The following is a 16,821-nucleotide window of genomic DNA, read 5'->3' on the forward strand; positions in this document are numbered from 1 at the left end:
TTACCAGTGCCCTTTCTTCTATTTTAAATGAGCTGGACATCGAGAAGCTGCTCTGAGGGCTTTCACCAGAACATTTACTCAACAGCACGCCATGATTGTTTGTGGACTACAAACAATCATGGTAAACTCAAAGTGTAGGTCGCTTTGATTGGTCTCTTCACTTATATAGCGCTTTTCCACCTACATTAGGCACTCAAAGCGCTTTACAGCAAGGATCCACTCACCCATTCATACTCTCATTCATACACCAATGTACGCAGACACTGGGGGCAATGTGGGTGAAGTGTCTTGCCCAAGGACACAATGACAGTGTGCACTTTCAGGAGGTGGGATTCTCTCGTTCAAACTGTGATTGTTAGCCCCGAGTCTCAATTTGGAAATCGTGTCCTAATACCACAATTCCAGACAGTCTTTATATGTACTTATAAATACATAAATAAAGTCAGTCTGGCTTTATGCCAGGCTACACAGAAAGGCCCCATGCGGCCGGGGATCAAACTCAGGACCTTCTGGCTGTGAAGCATGAGCGTTAACCACTGTGCTGCCATGCTGCCCACACATAATAAATGGAGGCAAACCACTCACACTCACAGCAATTGACAATAGGATGTTAAGAATCAGTGGAAAATTTAGAATAAACAAAATGACCAAAAGGTCACAGGAGTTAAATAAATATATATCTACATTAAAACGAAAACCGACTGAAAATAAACCCACTTCTTGCCCCATAGACTCTTAGTTACTCCTAAAGCCAACATACTGTAGACTGACTCACACAGTGTCATGTGGCCAAAGCATAAGGCAAAAAAGCTATTAATAGAGTTATATGGATAATATGTTTTGGGGGCAAGTATGACATCCAGGCATATGGCAACTGATACTAGAGAAAAACATGTCAAGTGTCATAATGAAATTTCAAGGAGCTGATTGTTAAAAAATTTGGATCAACATGAAACTCCCACATAGAGTCTGAGATTGTAACATCATCAAATGACATCAATTCTCAACTAGTACATAGGTGCAGTAATAAAATATATTATTTGATTATTGAAACACATTCTTAACACATTCTTCTGTTTGTTTAAAAATGTAAAATTTGAGTCGCTGTTTGTTATTTACCTGTTATTGACCCTTAAGAACATGTGAAGAACATGCTTGAAAGTTCTTTTATGACCAGGACATAATTGCAGTTACCATGTAAGGATTGAGCGTATTGCCTTGTGGGGTGTCTTTATATGTGATGATTGTAGTCTCTTTTATAAGCATGAAGAGATCAAGGGTGTTTTAGCCTCTGCATTGTTACGGATGTGATGTGAAGGAATGAACTATGACTGTGTTATTATGTACTCTAGATATACTGCACTTTGTAACTCTGCTGGACTAAAAATGGAAACAGGCTACTGCCTGGTACAATCATTTTTGCTCACAAGCTTAATGTGATTGTACATTGTCCAGACAAATAAATAAATAAAATTCAAGAAAATGATGGCCGCACCTTTGGCCTCTTGAGAGACAAAGAATGACTGAAATCCTTCGTAGTAAATATGTAACAACGCAAAGATTACGTTTTGTTTTTGAGGATGCATTTTGTCTCTTAACCTAATTCCAATTTAACTTTCTATTACCATTGCTCAGTCACATGGGACCCCAGAATTAAGAAGCCAATCCCACCGCTGAGAGATGTGTATGGATTGGATGCTGATAGAGCGCTGCTATTCTCTTAAACACCACCGAGTCTCCCACAGTGTTAGGGTTAGGCTCAGCCCAGGGAGTCGGAGCTCCATGTAAGGGCCTTCCTTCAGCTGGACTCCCGAGGCTCCTCCAGATCTTAGGTTTCCGCAGAGCTAACTTTATCCCTCCTGCTCGGTGGGAGTGTCAGGAGACGCCTGCGGTTATATTTAAGACAAGTGATTTCACCGGGAGAACTGTTAAAAATCCAACTCGCAAGCTTGTATGTTGAGTGAAAAGTGTTGGGGGTATTTGGGCGACAAACATAACAAATCGATGTTTGAAACCACGGGGTAAACAAACTTGTGTGTGTGTGTGGGGGGGGGGGGGGGGGGGGGGGGGGGGCTCGTCACCACTGACTGTGAATTCGGTGGACATGGTGTTTGGGACCTCCCATGTTCAGTCCTGTGTGTTTTAACCCCTATAGCAGCTTTCCCACCTGCTGCCTTTCTTCCTCTGTTACTGCCTGCTCCGCATACGTACTTGTACTTGTACACTCATACTGGCCATCTGTGCTCGTTGCTTTTGAATACTGACGTTTCTCCTCACCTGCGAATCTAGTTTACCACCAGAGAGAATGGACCGAATGACTACGATGTAAAGCGATTGGATGCATCTGGATTAGACTAATGCGTTAATACAATCTGCTGTGTAAGTAGTAGCAGTGTGATAGTAAGGGTGCAGTAGTAGTAGTAGTAGTTGTATGACAAACTTGCTCAAACTCCACCCTTCATGTTACTTTTCGACACTGAATCCTTTTGTCGCCACGGTAACAGCTGGACTGGACACATGAATGATTTACGGTAGCCCGACGGGGGGGTCAGAGTTCAACAGGCAAATCCAGGCCTTAGTGACCACTCAAATAATGGTCTAATTTTGGGAGAGACTCTGGTGAAATATGATGCAATCTGTAAGAGTGGAAGTGACAGCAGATGAGAAGGAGTCCTTGGGCAGATCATTTGTCATTATTAGATATTTATTTTATTGTCAGGTGATTGGAGCAGTCCCTTTGGGCAGCACGGTGGTACAGTGGTTAGCAATCGTGCTTCACATCTAGAAGGTCCGGGTTTGATTCTCACATGAACGGGGCCTTTCTGTGTTTGCATGTTCTCCCCGTGTCTGCGTAGGTTTCCTCTGGGTACTCCGGTTTCCCCTACCACTAAAACATGTCCAATAGGTCAGGATGAATGGTGTGTGTGTGTGTGTGTGTGTGTGTGTGCGTGCGTGCGTGCGTGCGTGTGTGTGTGTGTGTGTTAGTGTGTGTGTGTGTGTGTGTGTGTGTGTGTGTGTGTGTGTGTTTGTTAATGTATGGTGGTGCTCAGAGGGACCGTTGGCGCAGACGTGTACAGCATTTCGGTGAGTCTCTCCCAGGGGAACTTAACATCCCTTAGTATGTACAATTGTCTCATGTACAGCACTTTGTGACTGTTTCTTATTTTATTTAGCACTTAAGTATAACCAGTTAAAAAGAGAAAAAAAAAGAACATAAAAAGCATCCATTTGGATGTATGAATATACAAAATAAATAATAATAATAATAATAATAATAGCATGTGCATGGGAGAGGTAGAAGCCTAGTAGGCTTATAATAATACCACTCCCAAGTAAACAATTAAATAAGAATCAGAGTAATGTAAACCCACGCCAAGACACTAGATAATAAAAAATACAGAGTCAAAAACAAATACAACGTGTCAAATATACAATACTCATTACTCATACAATCATTTTATTTATGAGTCTCTGCTCTGTACTCAGCACAAATACTCCAGACTTTAACTCCATCATATCTAATTGATCGTTGATCACGAGATGTTTTATATAATGGCAGATGAAGGTGCCTTTTTGTAGCCTGCCTTGTAGAATAACGATGAACCTGATGGTTATGCATAAAATAATGTTTTATATACAAAGGCCAGTCATCATCATATAGTGATCTAAATACAAAGGTACAAGTCATTAAAGTATTTATTAAAGAGTTTTATTTCAAAAAACAAAGGTGCACTTGGTTTGGAAAGAGTAGCTATACGGACAAACTTCTTTTGTAGAATGAACATTGAATATGTCTGTGAAAGGCGCTATATAAATAAAGTTCTTCTTCTTCTTCTTTCTATAGATGGTGACAATAAGCAAAACTGTCAATACTGGGATATATACAAAGATTAAGTACAAAATTCATCAAAGTTCTCGATGAGTTGTTTGTGCTGGTGTGTGTGTTATTTCCAGTATTCATTTAAAGGGCTTGTTGTTGAGGTTAATATTCTGGCCTGTAGGGGGCGTATTTGGTCTGCTTTAGTGCCAGTACCAACTCTTTGAACATGACAGATTTTTTATACACCCAAAACTACAGAAATCCATTATTACAGTAAATAAGCATTTCCTTTCTTTCTTTCTTTCTTTCTTTCTTTCTTTCTTTCTTTCTTTCTTTCTTTCTTTCTTTCTTTCTTTCTTTCTTTCTTTCTTTCTTTCTTTCTTTCAAGGTTTTTTCAGTCAGACACTAGGATTAGAGATTTTAAACTCTTTAACCTGTGTCATCTGCGGGCCACACACGTCACTTATCAACTCTTCTTTCGACCAATATTCAATGTATTAAGGTGAAGTAGTACTTTTTTTTTAAATCCCCGTTGGGAAATTTGACCCATCCTCGATGTCACAGTGGTAACCCCATAAGGAGCAGTGGGCAACCGCAGTGCAGCACCTGGGGACCCATCTCCAGATGTCGAGCCTGGTCAGAGGTCAGAACCTTGTGCATGTTTTTGGATTAATAAAGGTATCATATGTAGAATGCGCTCTTACAGGATTATACTTGGGCCATGTGATTTATAGACACAGACACATAGACTTGAACTACTTTCCTGTCCCTTTCCTTCTCAACAGTCCCACGTTGGCTCATGTAATTCCTCTCTGTGTTTTCCATGTAATTTAAACACCTTAGTTAATTTTTCCATCTCCTCACCTCTCTCCTCGCAGCTCTGCCTGGTGACTGCAGTAACCCACACAGTCACCGACCTGCTGTAAAGTCATTTAGCCTGATTATGTTCAGCCAGTGGAGGTCATTGTAAAAAAAAGTTTGAACTGCCTCGTTACATTTAGTGCCTTTTAAAAATGTCATTAACACGGCACCGCTTGGCCCAGATGGTTTCACTTTTCGCGGTTCTGCTAGCACACCTCTACACTGTGACTTGGTTGGAAGTATTTCAGCATTAGGTGAACCTATGGTAGGGTGATACGGTGTCTGTGACAGCTCATTTGTCCGGAAAGCCTCAGTCCTGTTACGGAGCAGCTGACCATCTGCTTTCTATATGTACAAATGTGGGTCACAGAAAAAAGCAACTGTCTGCAGCCCTCACACCTATAGGAGGAAAACAGGTCCAGCATAAAGACATGCACAGACGACTTCTGCAGGGAAACAAGTTAGAAGCTGCTTTTAGTTGTGCCAATAAATGTTGTCTTTGTCAGAAAGCATTTTGACATATCGATGCTTCGTTATTTCTTGTTGAATCTGTTCACTGAGACACAAGATGATCACTTTTAATACGTTTTTGATTCATATACAGTATGTAGGCTATTTGACCTACAAGGATTCAGAGCCTCATTTACAGGGGAGGGGGTCCTATTGTACATGTTTTTTTTTATTGGATGTGATCATGCAGACCACAACGGATGGTTCCACTTAGGAATACACTCTGTCCATGGAATGCTGTTGGACAGTTAAAGGTAACTTCCTGTCCTGTAATTGAAAAAAAGAAATAAAATAAAATAAAATAAAACAATAAAATTAGATTTTAAAAAAACGGAAGAAAACTTAAAGCCGAGTTTGTTTCATAAAAAAACAACAACCAGGAAGCTGATGCTGCTCAAATATACGTTCTTTTAAGTGCAAAATGGTTATGTTTCAAAAATTAGTCAGTCAACACAGACATTTATATGAGTAGTCTGGTGTTATATGTGATTTGCCTCAGGTGCACTGTGCTTGGGTCAGACTGTTTAATGCAGGCTACTAGTTACCATAGACATGCACTAGCCTAGCACTAGTATAGCACCACAAAACTCTTCAAATATAAGGACTGCATAAATTACACACACAAAAAAAATATCTCCTGAAATCAACAACACCCTGGATAACTAGAAAATGAGGCCCTATGTCAGAAATCCTGAAATATCCCTTTAACTGCTCCACCACTACTTCCCCATACACTTAACCAAACTACCCATCTTAAAAACAAGAAGAAAGACTGCAAGACTTTCAAATGATCATCTAATCCCTTTTAACCAGCAGCTCCCGGCTCCACTCCACCGGGGTCGCTCCGACCTGTTGACTGATCCATCACTGTCGGATGTAAATGATTCCATAATCTTGACGCTGCCTGTATTTTACGACCTCCATTATTAGCCTGTTGTTTCTGGATGCGGCCTGGTTGCGCTTGTTCGTTACCTCAGCCGGGAGGAATGCATCGATCCCGGTCTGCGCCGCATTAATGAGCTACATTCCAGTTCTGACACTCCAAGCGTCTCCTAAAGCGCGGTCTGAGGGGGTAAGGAACAACTGCACGGTCATAAAAGCATCCACGGTTCATACCTATAAAGCATTTACAAACACAAGTTAATCATGAGCTCGGCCCAAAACTAGTAATGAGGTCTGTTCTTCTTTTTGGGGGGCAATCCATCTTTTTTGGACTTTTTCCCTGAGAGCATTTGACTACACAGTCCTCTCTTGTTACAGATAGGGATAGTGATGTTTGGACGTGCTACAAAAGGAGGCAGTGTATTCCTCCTGTAAATTCTATCATGCTCCATAAATCATTTTAAAGTCTCCGCTGAGGGGTTTTATCCTCCAATGGTCTGCGGCCATTTTTCACTGCAACACCATCACTTTTTAACACGCACAACACATTTTATAAACCATGGAAATCAGCTCATAAATCAGATCAGACGTCTGAAAAAAAAATGTATCATGTATTTGCTTTAATCTAAGGGATATGGCCAGAATTGATTTAGAAAAAAAAAAAAAAAAACAGTGATTAAAATGATGAAATATATGCTGTAGCTGTACAAGTGAGTGAGTCTGGTCAGCGAATGTGATTGCACGAGTTTGGCACGAGGAGCCAACGAGAGAGTTATCTTTCTGGACTAGTCAGGCTACCCATACATAGGAGGTCGGTAAAGTTTCCACGGGATGAATACTCTAACCACTGAGCCACTGCCGCCCCAGGGGAAATTCATTTTAAGAAAAACGACTTTATCTTATCTCTTAATCTCTTATCACATTTGTGTGTTTGCACTCAGTTATACAAGAGTTTTCCGTCATAGAAAAGTTTCTCAGGCCATCATCTGTACAGTCCTCTATGCCAAAACAACCCAGTACAGATAACGGATAGAAAAGTTAAGCAGGAGTCTTTCATCCCACTCAAAAGTCAATCAATAACACAGTTGGATTTCAGGAGATTGTTCTAAATCCCTGGTCAAAAAAGTGAAATACCAGAAGTTCTTTGTCGAAGGTCGTAGGTCAACACATCTGGCCTCACTAAGGTCCAGCTGAGCTGCCTCTTTGTTCTACTGGAGCCACCCATTTAATCCTGCCTCATCCAAAAAAGCAAAACACGGCTTTTCAAAGTTCTTAACTGTAGAAATGTGGGCCCTGGAGGTGAACGGCAGAGTCAGGAGGATTAACTGCACTGAGGTCTGTTTAGAGGAAAACTGCTATTTATATTCTTCTATAAACTCTAGTTTATACTCTTCTTCCTGTCAGCAAAGTTTTAAAGTCTGGCACTGAAGACTTGCTCGATTCAAACAGGGACCTGCTTTGGCTCAAACCTGCATTGGATTGTGGATTATGCGAGAACCAAGTCAAAACAAACATCAGTGATAGGTGGTTTTGGATAGGAGAGAACCACTGAGGGCTTCTTAAATGACTGTGTTAGGAAACTGTGAAACAGGCTTATACAGACAGCTTGTACATGTAATGCTTATTTAATGACAATTGACGCATTTCAGTAAGACTCATGTGTGTTTGGATCTATGGGCCTAAGTCTGAACAACGAATGCTAGTTGCAGGGGACAGTCTGCTGTGAAATGATACAAAGTAGGGCTATGAGGTTAGGGTTATTTATATTTTCAGACAAACCAACACAATCACAGCAGACTCTCTAGAACAGGGGTCCCAACATACAGTATGTCCATGGTCCGGACATGTGCAGTCATTGCTCTTGAAAATGTTAAAACATGAGCATATATATTTGTATTTACATAGCAGAGCTGATCAATGAATCAATCATTTTGCCATTTTATGTCTATGTTATTCAAATTATTAGGATCATTTTTAATAAATACATTTTTAATAGGCTTAGAAATGAAAGCAGTACTAAGTAACTTCTTTACCTTAATAAATACTTTTCATAGTCCCTCTGGGGGTAATACAAGTGTTAATAGGATGATTGGGGGGGGGGTCTATCATCTTCCCCTGGTTTCTCTGGTCAGAAAACCACATTTGCAACTTCACTGCCTCCGGGTGGGAGGCCCCATTACACACTAATGGAATAAACAGTATTTACAGCCAAGTTTGTGTAAAAAAAAAAATCTCTCCATTGTGTAATAGGATGAACAATATCCCTCTCTCCCTTTGTCTTTTCTATCAGTGGCGTATTTACTCTCACGGACAAATAAATGAGTAAAAAACATTCTACGGCACCTGCAGTGGCGCGTATGGCCTCTAGGGGCATGAGTTACTTAGTACTGCTTTAAGTATATTGAGAGGGTGAAAAGGCTTTGAGGTGCGGACTAAAGCTTCTGGATGTCCAGATCTGAACTCAGGTCCACCAGTTGGGGACCCCTTGCTTGGGTAAACTGTCCAAGCAAAGTATCATATTAAGAATTGATAGCTTAAAGGGACTTTGAAATCATGTGCACAGACTCAATGTTCAAGCGCAGACGTCTCTGAATGTCACAGTAAGAAGCCAGGATGCCGTTCTGTTGTGTCACTGGAACCATTACTCTTGACAAAAACAAGTTTATTTGTTGTGTGGTTCTATCTGTTTCCCACCTTTAATGACTGACATTATGAGCTGTTGTTTAGAGACCTAATGTTGAGCAAAACTATTTTTACAAGTGCTAGTTTCCTGCAGCTGTACTTTACTTTGCCTGTGTCTGTACCAGGCACTCTGCAGAAACGCCTTTTGAGCTCCAAGAACTCTGACCACTGTGTCGCATCTCTTTGCTCAAATTGTGTCGAATGAAAGACAGAAAAAATAAACACATTTCAAACTACTTTAGGCCTAAGAAGGGTAAGTGTTTCAGGATGATCGGCACAAGATGGAGATTGTCGAGAGAATTAACTTTGGCTGGAGACAAACACTATGAAACATATTGCATTGTCTTTGATTTCAGTATTCAAGAAGTGACCTCAGCCTTGACTTAATGAGTGTGTAGGTAAAAATAGAAATATGCAAAGCCCTTTTTCAGTTTTGTATATTTTTGTTCTTATCCTATACAGAATCAGAGGTTGTGGTAAGAGTAAGAGTGTAAACACAGCTGTAACAACTGCCTGCCTATGGGACAGAGGTGGGCTGTAGCAGGACGGGGGCATTGACCACAGCGGGATAAGAGCTTGGGATTTGGTGACAGCTGATAACGTGGGCTATTATGTTTGCTCTGAGGCGACCAGTGCTGATGGATGGAAGAGACTGTCCTCTGCAGAGAAACACAGAGGAGATAACAGTAACCTCGGTGACTGAGCACAATGCCTGTTTGTTTGGAGTACTTCTGTCTTTAAAAACACATGCATCTGAGAATTGTTCTTCTGGTTGAAATCTTAATTGCCCCGTCTCACTGTCATTGCGTAATGAATCTTAATAGAGCTAAGTCGACTAACAATCAAGCAAAAGTAATAATGCAAAAGTAGCAATATTTCTGGCAACAATATGCAGACACTGGAATCCAGTATGTGTTGCTTAAGTACTGTAGCTCCTACTACTGCATATAAACTCGGATATATTACTGTAAGTTTGGTCAAGCAGAACAGTCAAAGGCCACTGTAGGGTCACATTGTGGCTACAGGCTGGTTGCTCTGACAGTAACACGTCTGCTCACACTCTCAATACAAAATCTCAGTCAGTCATTAACCAGCAAACTGGTGGGAGTGTGGGAATAAAGAACCGCCTCTGTAATTACAAATAAAAAACAAGAGCTAAAATAGATAGATATATATAGATATATATATATATACATATATTTTCCACAAACTGGGGAAAGCACTTACAGGTGCTTGACACATAATTAGAATATCATTAAAAAGTTTCTGTAATTAAAAAAGTGCAAAAAGATCAAATGAGATATATGATTTATAATATTATCAAAGCTAACTATTTAAAAAGGTAAGAGTGATATGAACAATATCAAAATGATGCATAAAAGGGAACAAAGAACCTCATGTAAGGCCTATGCATCAAAAGAGTTGCTTTTGGTCGACTTCCAGAAGTCTGGTCCAGTTCATTTGAAATGTGATCATTAACAAGACCAAAGACATCAAATGAAAAGCAGGAAGAGCGTGACAGGATACAGAGGTAGAATTGATGAGATTTGATCGAGTTCTGAAGCCGGAAAGAGATTTAATTGTTGAAATGAAACAAAACATTGAGCAATAATTGCAAAGTTCCAGACGTCTCAGTCAAATCTCCAAAAATAACAGGTATTTTATTTGTGTTGCTCCTATTTTGCTTTTGTAAATTATTACTCAAATCCTCAACCTTCCTCATAGGTTTATGAGGAAGCTATTTACGATCTTTAGAAAAAAAATAAAATGAAATATTCTTTGTTACTTTTTAATGCCTGCAAAGCTCAAAGTGGCACATACATTTAAATAGGCAATGAGTATGTTGTAATTTGGGTTTTAGAATGGATTCCATTCCACTGAAGAACAACAAGCCACTATTTGCTAATGCAGGGAAGACATTTCCCCATGGACACAACAACAGAGAACCAGATCACTGACCAGATACTTCACATCACATTCACAGAACATGATTAGCACTTTTAAGATGTTGTTTTTTTGTAATGCTCATTATGGACCCTTGGGCACCACAGGAATCGACATACAATATGAACTTACCATGATAGCAGAGAGAAATGAATGAGTCGAAATTCTATGAAAGTAAGACTCTTCCAAAGCCATTGTTCTAGATTAGAAAATAAAAATGTTTTAAAAACTTTACTGGTGTAAAACTATCATTTACTTTTACTGCCGCCAAGACCCAATCAAACAGAGTAACAATCAGGAAAAACTAAACTGCCACATGCCCTGTGCTGTTACTATCACTCAAATACAACTTACATCATCAGAATTTGCACCTTACCGTAAAAAAAGATCATTACCACATCTACGTATGTCTCCCAACAGTGCAACCACATACGCGTGCATGTTGTAAAACTCTCCACAAGTCTCCGCTGAACCCTCCTGTTTGTTTTACTCACGTCTCAGTTCTGAGGTTGCGTTCAGGTCACTGGCGTTCTCCGTAGAAACGACACTTGAGTTTTTACGAGGCCCTCTGAAGGTTTCGGTTGAGGCTCTGGTGGCAGCAGGGGGGTTGGGGGTGGGGGGCCTGGCCTGTACACGGTGGGCGCGCTCACTTCCCAGAATGCACCCCTTTTGTCTGATGTCCCGTAGAGCGACACTTATCAACAGGCCGCGACGATTGTGCGAGGGGTGGGTTTCCATGGCGACCCAGGCATAGTAAATACAAAAACAAGGGGGTCTTGAGAGCCGTGGTGTGAAGACAGATTGTATGGCTGGTTTCATGGCAATTTAACAAGTTTATTTAGGCAGTAGCTGGGCTCTTTACGAGAAAATGTCTAAACATATGTTATTAGGACAAGTACAGTTACGTATATGGGAAAAATGAGTCTATGGAACTTTTTTATGGATATTTTGTTGCTCTAAAAACTGCTGTAATAGCAACTTTCTACAGTTTTAGCAAGTTAATTTGTAGCCAGACAGTTGCCACCTCTGCACAGCATGACATGTCATTATCTGATGGGATTGCAGGGGGCTGAAAGAAAGTAGGTTTTTGTGCTTCAGAGCAATTAACACCATTCTCTGTCTAAACGCTCCGTTAGTGAGATACCACTAACAGGGCTATTGACAAACCTCATCTGCCCCCAGGGGTCAAGTCTGCAGAGAGGGGGGCACGCGACTGGCTTTTATCCCTAAAGGAGTTCACAAGAGGTTCGTGAGTATCAACAAGCATTAAGATATCAGTCTTGAAATCTGAAGCTTCTGATTGCAGCTGGAATGTGGCACTATTTACTACATGAGTGAAAATAATACTGTTCAGAATGGGAATCTGTCTTTAGCATTTAGAATTTTGTAAAATGTTTTTCTTTTCTTTTTAAATGACTAGTTTGTTTGATGAGATAATGTCTGTGTATCAATCACAGTATTTCAACCTGAAAAGACTCATAGTATATTATAAGACTTGTTCTTCTCCTCTGCTCCGTTTCATTCATACTGTGTTGGCTTGGTGGTTTAATTGTGATTGCATAACATCACTTTTGAATGAAATAAATAAATAAAATGAAAATAAATAAATAGTGGCGTTAGGAAAGTCTTATTAGACGTGAATCATGATTGGCCAGATTGAAATAACGATATGAAATACAGTGCGATGATGAGTCTTTCCCGGGAGTCTGGACACTGGTGGTGGTAGAGGATGAGACATGGGATGACCAGCCGAAGATGAAGAGCTGAACCGAGGAGAGGCCAGGTGGAGGAGGGGCGGAGGAGGGTCGCAGCACAGCTGGGAAACAGCCGAGCGATGGACGAGGAAGCTTAAAACTAAAAGGCTTCATCTTGGGCGATGAATAGCTGAAGCAGGAATGAGCAGCTGCGGTGATTGGCTGTCGCAAAGGTGTGGCTTGAGATGGAACTATGATTGGATGATTGGTGAGGAGCTGACGGTGATGAGGCGATGAATGAATGCTGCAGGTAGGTCTTCTATGTTGAATTTGCCCTGAAGCTTCATTGCACAAGCGGCATGATAATTTTATAAGAAAAAGCTTGTATTTTATTTAATGAAATAGACTATCTGAACGTTTCATCAGGGATCAGAAGAAACCCAGTGATGGAACAACCTGGTCTATGAGGATGTTCATGTCGTCAGCTGACCTCATTCTTTGGGCCCATAGTGTTGCTGAACCTAGAGCTGATCAACAGCCGTAACCCCACATCAGAACAGTTAAATCCAGCTGGTTACTTTGTTCTTTTGGGTCATGCAGTGAACAGTTCCATATTCGTCAGCCCATTGCACGGTGACGGTTATGAAATGTTTAACCCTTCTTATGTCACATCCTGGGACAACATGTGGTATAATAATAAACAGCAAAGACATCAAACCAGGTAAAACTGAGTTCAATTTTTAGCTAAATCTATGATTGTCTGACCTGTGACTTCCATTCCATTCCACATTTGATGCCAGATTCTATATCTTGACTAGTTTGTGACTTAAAGCGCAGTTCCAATCATACTTTTTGGAGTATTGTATTATAATGTTATTTTAATCAGCAGTTATTTTTACTTGAGTACATCTGAGTACCTCTGTGCACTATGGAAAATGTACAGTCAAGTCTAGTAAAACCTCTCGAAGCTTCTGAAATCCTTGAGTAAACAGTCTAATGTGCCAGAGTTGTTTTGCTCTTTCCATCGCCCCACATTGACATAACACACTAAACACTACTGCTCTCCATGCTGCTAATCTGCACGGAGATTAAAATGTCTTTGTACGGGGCGGCGTTGTGTGAGCCCTTGTAGACTTTTTTCTCTCTCTCTCTCTTTGTGAGGAGGGGTATCTCGTTTCATCCCCCTCCAGGGTAGACCACATGACCCGTTCAGGACAGAGAAGTTAAGAGACAAAAAAAAAGAAAAAACAACTATGAAGAAAGAGAGGGAGGGTTTTCTGTCGGGCCGTCGCTTCTGCTGCTGCGAGGGGTGAGTGAGAGAGAGAGAGAGAGAGAGAGATCTTCAATGAAAACCACATGTAGGACAGTGGGAGTGGGAGGGGGTTGCACGGGGCGGGGGTGTCCGCAGAACCCAGCCTCCCGTCGAGAAAAAGGGGTAGTGCACCAAGGCAAGAGTGACATTCCCAACGCGCACCGCGAGGGAGGAAGAGGCAGCCCGTGTGTGTGTTATCGCACAAGCGCACAAAGGCAGGAGGGCAAACTATCCCGGGACGTCTTCTTTTTTTTTTTTGTGGTTTCCTTTACTACCTTATTAACCATCTACGAACCTACCTACCACCAACATGTCCCACGCTTTAGTGAGAAGGAATTCAAGCAAACAGGGGCTACAAAACCTGTTGAGGTGAGTGCAGTGTTTTCTGTTCGTCTTGGATGCAAAGTCAATGTTTAAGCTTTGGTGTAGTTTCTATGGTCGTTTTGGTTGAGGAATCTCTGTTTACCTCACAACAATGGAGGGAAGACATGCAGTTTGCTGACAGTGAAGTAGGATAGAATTTGGGTAATAAGTAGAAATTTTGTTGCACCTTTTTGCTGATATAATTTCATTCTCACAACTCCACCTACGGATGTCAATGCAACCAGACTTTTGGATTTCTCTTCAAATCACAAGGTTATACACTGATATGACCCCTGACTGTATTCAGTGGACAGAGCAAGAAGATTTGAAAATATGTGTCTGTTATTTACTAGAATCTGCACCTATATATCAAAATCAATTTGCAGTTACCATACTCTTTTTTTTTAAGTACTCCAGTGTTTGGCGTCTTCTTGACATTTGCAGAGTGGTGATGTGTAAACAGTAGACACGCCGTTTCTATGGCTTGTTTCTTTGTTTGTTGGGGATTTCCTCCTGGATTGGACCAAACAGACAAAAAAAAAAAGAACAACAGACTGACAGGGTCCTGTTTTGCCGATGGAGGTGACGGGGAACACCACGCACGGATTAATGCCACTGTTTTGGGTCATTTGGGGTTTTGGGGCAGATTTGGTGAGGATTGGAATGGACTTACTTTCAGCATTAATTCATATAAAGCAGAAATACGCACAATTCAATCCGTTTTTTCTAATCTCTATTGTTGTGGTGGTCGAGGGATGATCACAGCACAATGATGTATAGAGTAGTTCGGATGTAAACCAGACTTTACTTTGTTTAGTTCTGCATAGTGATATGGTTTATAGATCAATACTGGGAGCAGAATCTTTGTGATCCAATCATTTCAAAGAGCGGTTCAACAAAACTGGATCTTCTTCACTTATTTTTAGAGGCCAATCTGATAACCATACTTTCTGAGAACTCATTTTTGAGAGGTTTTCTATCGAAATAACCCAAACTTGGAGTTGGGCTTTTGAAATGTGTGTATCTGAGCAAACCTTTGAAGAAAACCAGCTAGAGCAATAAAAAGCTGTCTCTTGCGTTTCCCACTCTGCTGTTAAGTATTCTTCTGTGTAAAACTGCATAAAGATACTTCTCTTTTCACAGATAAGATTGACCCATTAACAAGACCCAATTCGTAACACCCAAGCTGGTTAAATCCTGGTTTGGTACTGGTCTCATGCTGGTTTCTTGGAACTGACTGTGTCCAGCTTTATTGTCGCTCTACACCCAATTTAGACCAGGTTAAGACCATTTTAGGCTTACTCCAAATGAAATCCTATTATGTGCAGTTTGGGGCCTGGCTTCATCCTGTTTTAAAACTGTTGTTTTGACTCAGTATAGTCCTGGTTTAGTCTAAGCCCTAGTTCGTTTCTGTTCATTCAGGCGTTTACAGTTCAACACAGCCTCCGTATTTGTATGAGAAGTTAAAATAATGAATATATTGAGAAAATACCCCTAATACAAATGTTGTTATACACAGTTATACAAAATGCGAGCACAGGTCACACTTTGTCTTCCTGTGCTCCAGTTAGGGCTGGGCACCGTTACATTTTTCCCCCGATATCGGTACTTTGATGATACTTGGTTTACCATACCAATACCCGAATGATACTTTTTTGCCTACACTAAAATAAAAGACTATTTATTTTAAATTAGCATAATTTATTTATGCTGCAATACCCAAGTAACTTCCTTTACGTACTTCCTGGCATCAAAACTTGGTCTCTAAACTTATAGTTTTTTCCCCGATACTTTTCTTTTTTTGATACCAGCAGTACTTAAACTTTTTTTTCCAATATCTTACTGACACTGTTAACGGTACCCAGCCCTGGCTCCAGTGACCTCAGCAGCAGAGCAAAAATTATAGTTTGGGAAATGTTTGCTACATGCTAACATGCTAAACATGCTATAGAGAGATTGACGACAGACTTGTTTAGAACAAGCTTAGTGAAGGCGTTTGGACTCAAGGGATGTTTCTGATGAGGATGTAGCATTATGACATAGTCAAAACCTTATTTCGAATGACATACGCACTTTAAATATGGCTTTGTAAAAACACTGGCACACACAAACAGTTTCATTTTCATTGAGGCTTCTATCCAAGGGAGGAAATGGTGTCACGACCCCGGCCCATGGTCTTTTGGTCACTGGGGGCAGGCTTTGTCGTGTGGGTGGCGGCACGTCCTGTCTCCTCTGTATCTCCTCTCAAAGCCTGCATGTACTGATCTTAATGCCCCTTAATGGATACAGCATGCCCCGCTCGCTTTGGAAATGGCTGTGAAATCCAAAGTGTCTCTGGTATGTGTCCACGATAGAGTGTATCAAGTGGATTAGGCCTTATCAAATGGGCTCTACGCTCGACCTTCTGTGCAGATATGTCAATGAACAAAGACGGACACACAGTGAATACTGCGCCAGGGGACAGAAACAAGGAATATTATTGATTCCAATGTGGAGTTTGATGTTTCAAAAGAGCTACAAGCAGGAATTTTAGTTTAGTAGTTGAGTTATTGAAAAGCTAACAGAGTGACTCAAGAGTTTGAATTCTTTGAAATACATACAAGCTAGGGAGTATTTGGTTATTTCCAGTCGCAATGATTCAAAAGTTGACAGACAGTTGTGTGACCAAACCAAGTGTCATAAAGTCTAGCTCGCTTCGTGCCGGGTGACTTATCGATTAGTCTGAACACATATGGACGCGTCATTGGCTTTGA

At 40.8% G+C, this 16,821-nt stretch overlaps 1 protein-coding gene across 1 annotated transcript in view; it reads left to right on the plus strand.

The window, feature by feature from the left end:
- Window positions 1–13,864: 13,864 nt before the first annotated feature.
- Window positions 13,865–16,821, plus strand: part of lsp1a (lymphocyte specific protein 1 a) — a 34,355-nt gene continuing 31,398 nt past the window's right edge. Inside the window, exon 1 of the mRNA XM_079567685.1 lies at window positions 13,865–14,074. Within this exon, the coding sequence (XP_079423811.1) occupies window positions 14,016–14,074 (59 nt within the window). The 5' untranslated portion in view covers window positions 13,865–14,015. The remainder of the gene's footprint in view (window positions 14,075–16,821) is intronic.

Source organism: Gobius niger, assembly GCF_951799975.1.
Source record: "Gobius niger genome assembly, chromosome: 12".
In the NCBI taxonomy this organism is placed as follows: domain Eukaryota; kingdom Metazoa; phylum Chordata; class Actinopteri; order Gobiiformes; family Gobiidae; genus Gobius; species Gobius niger.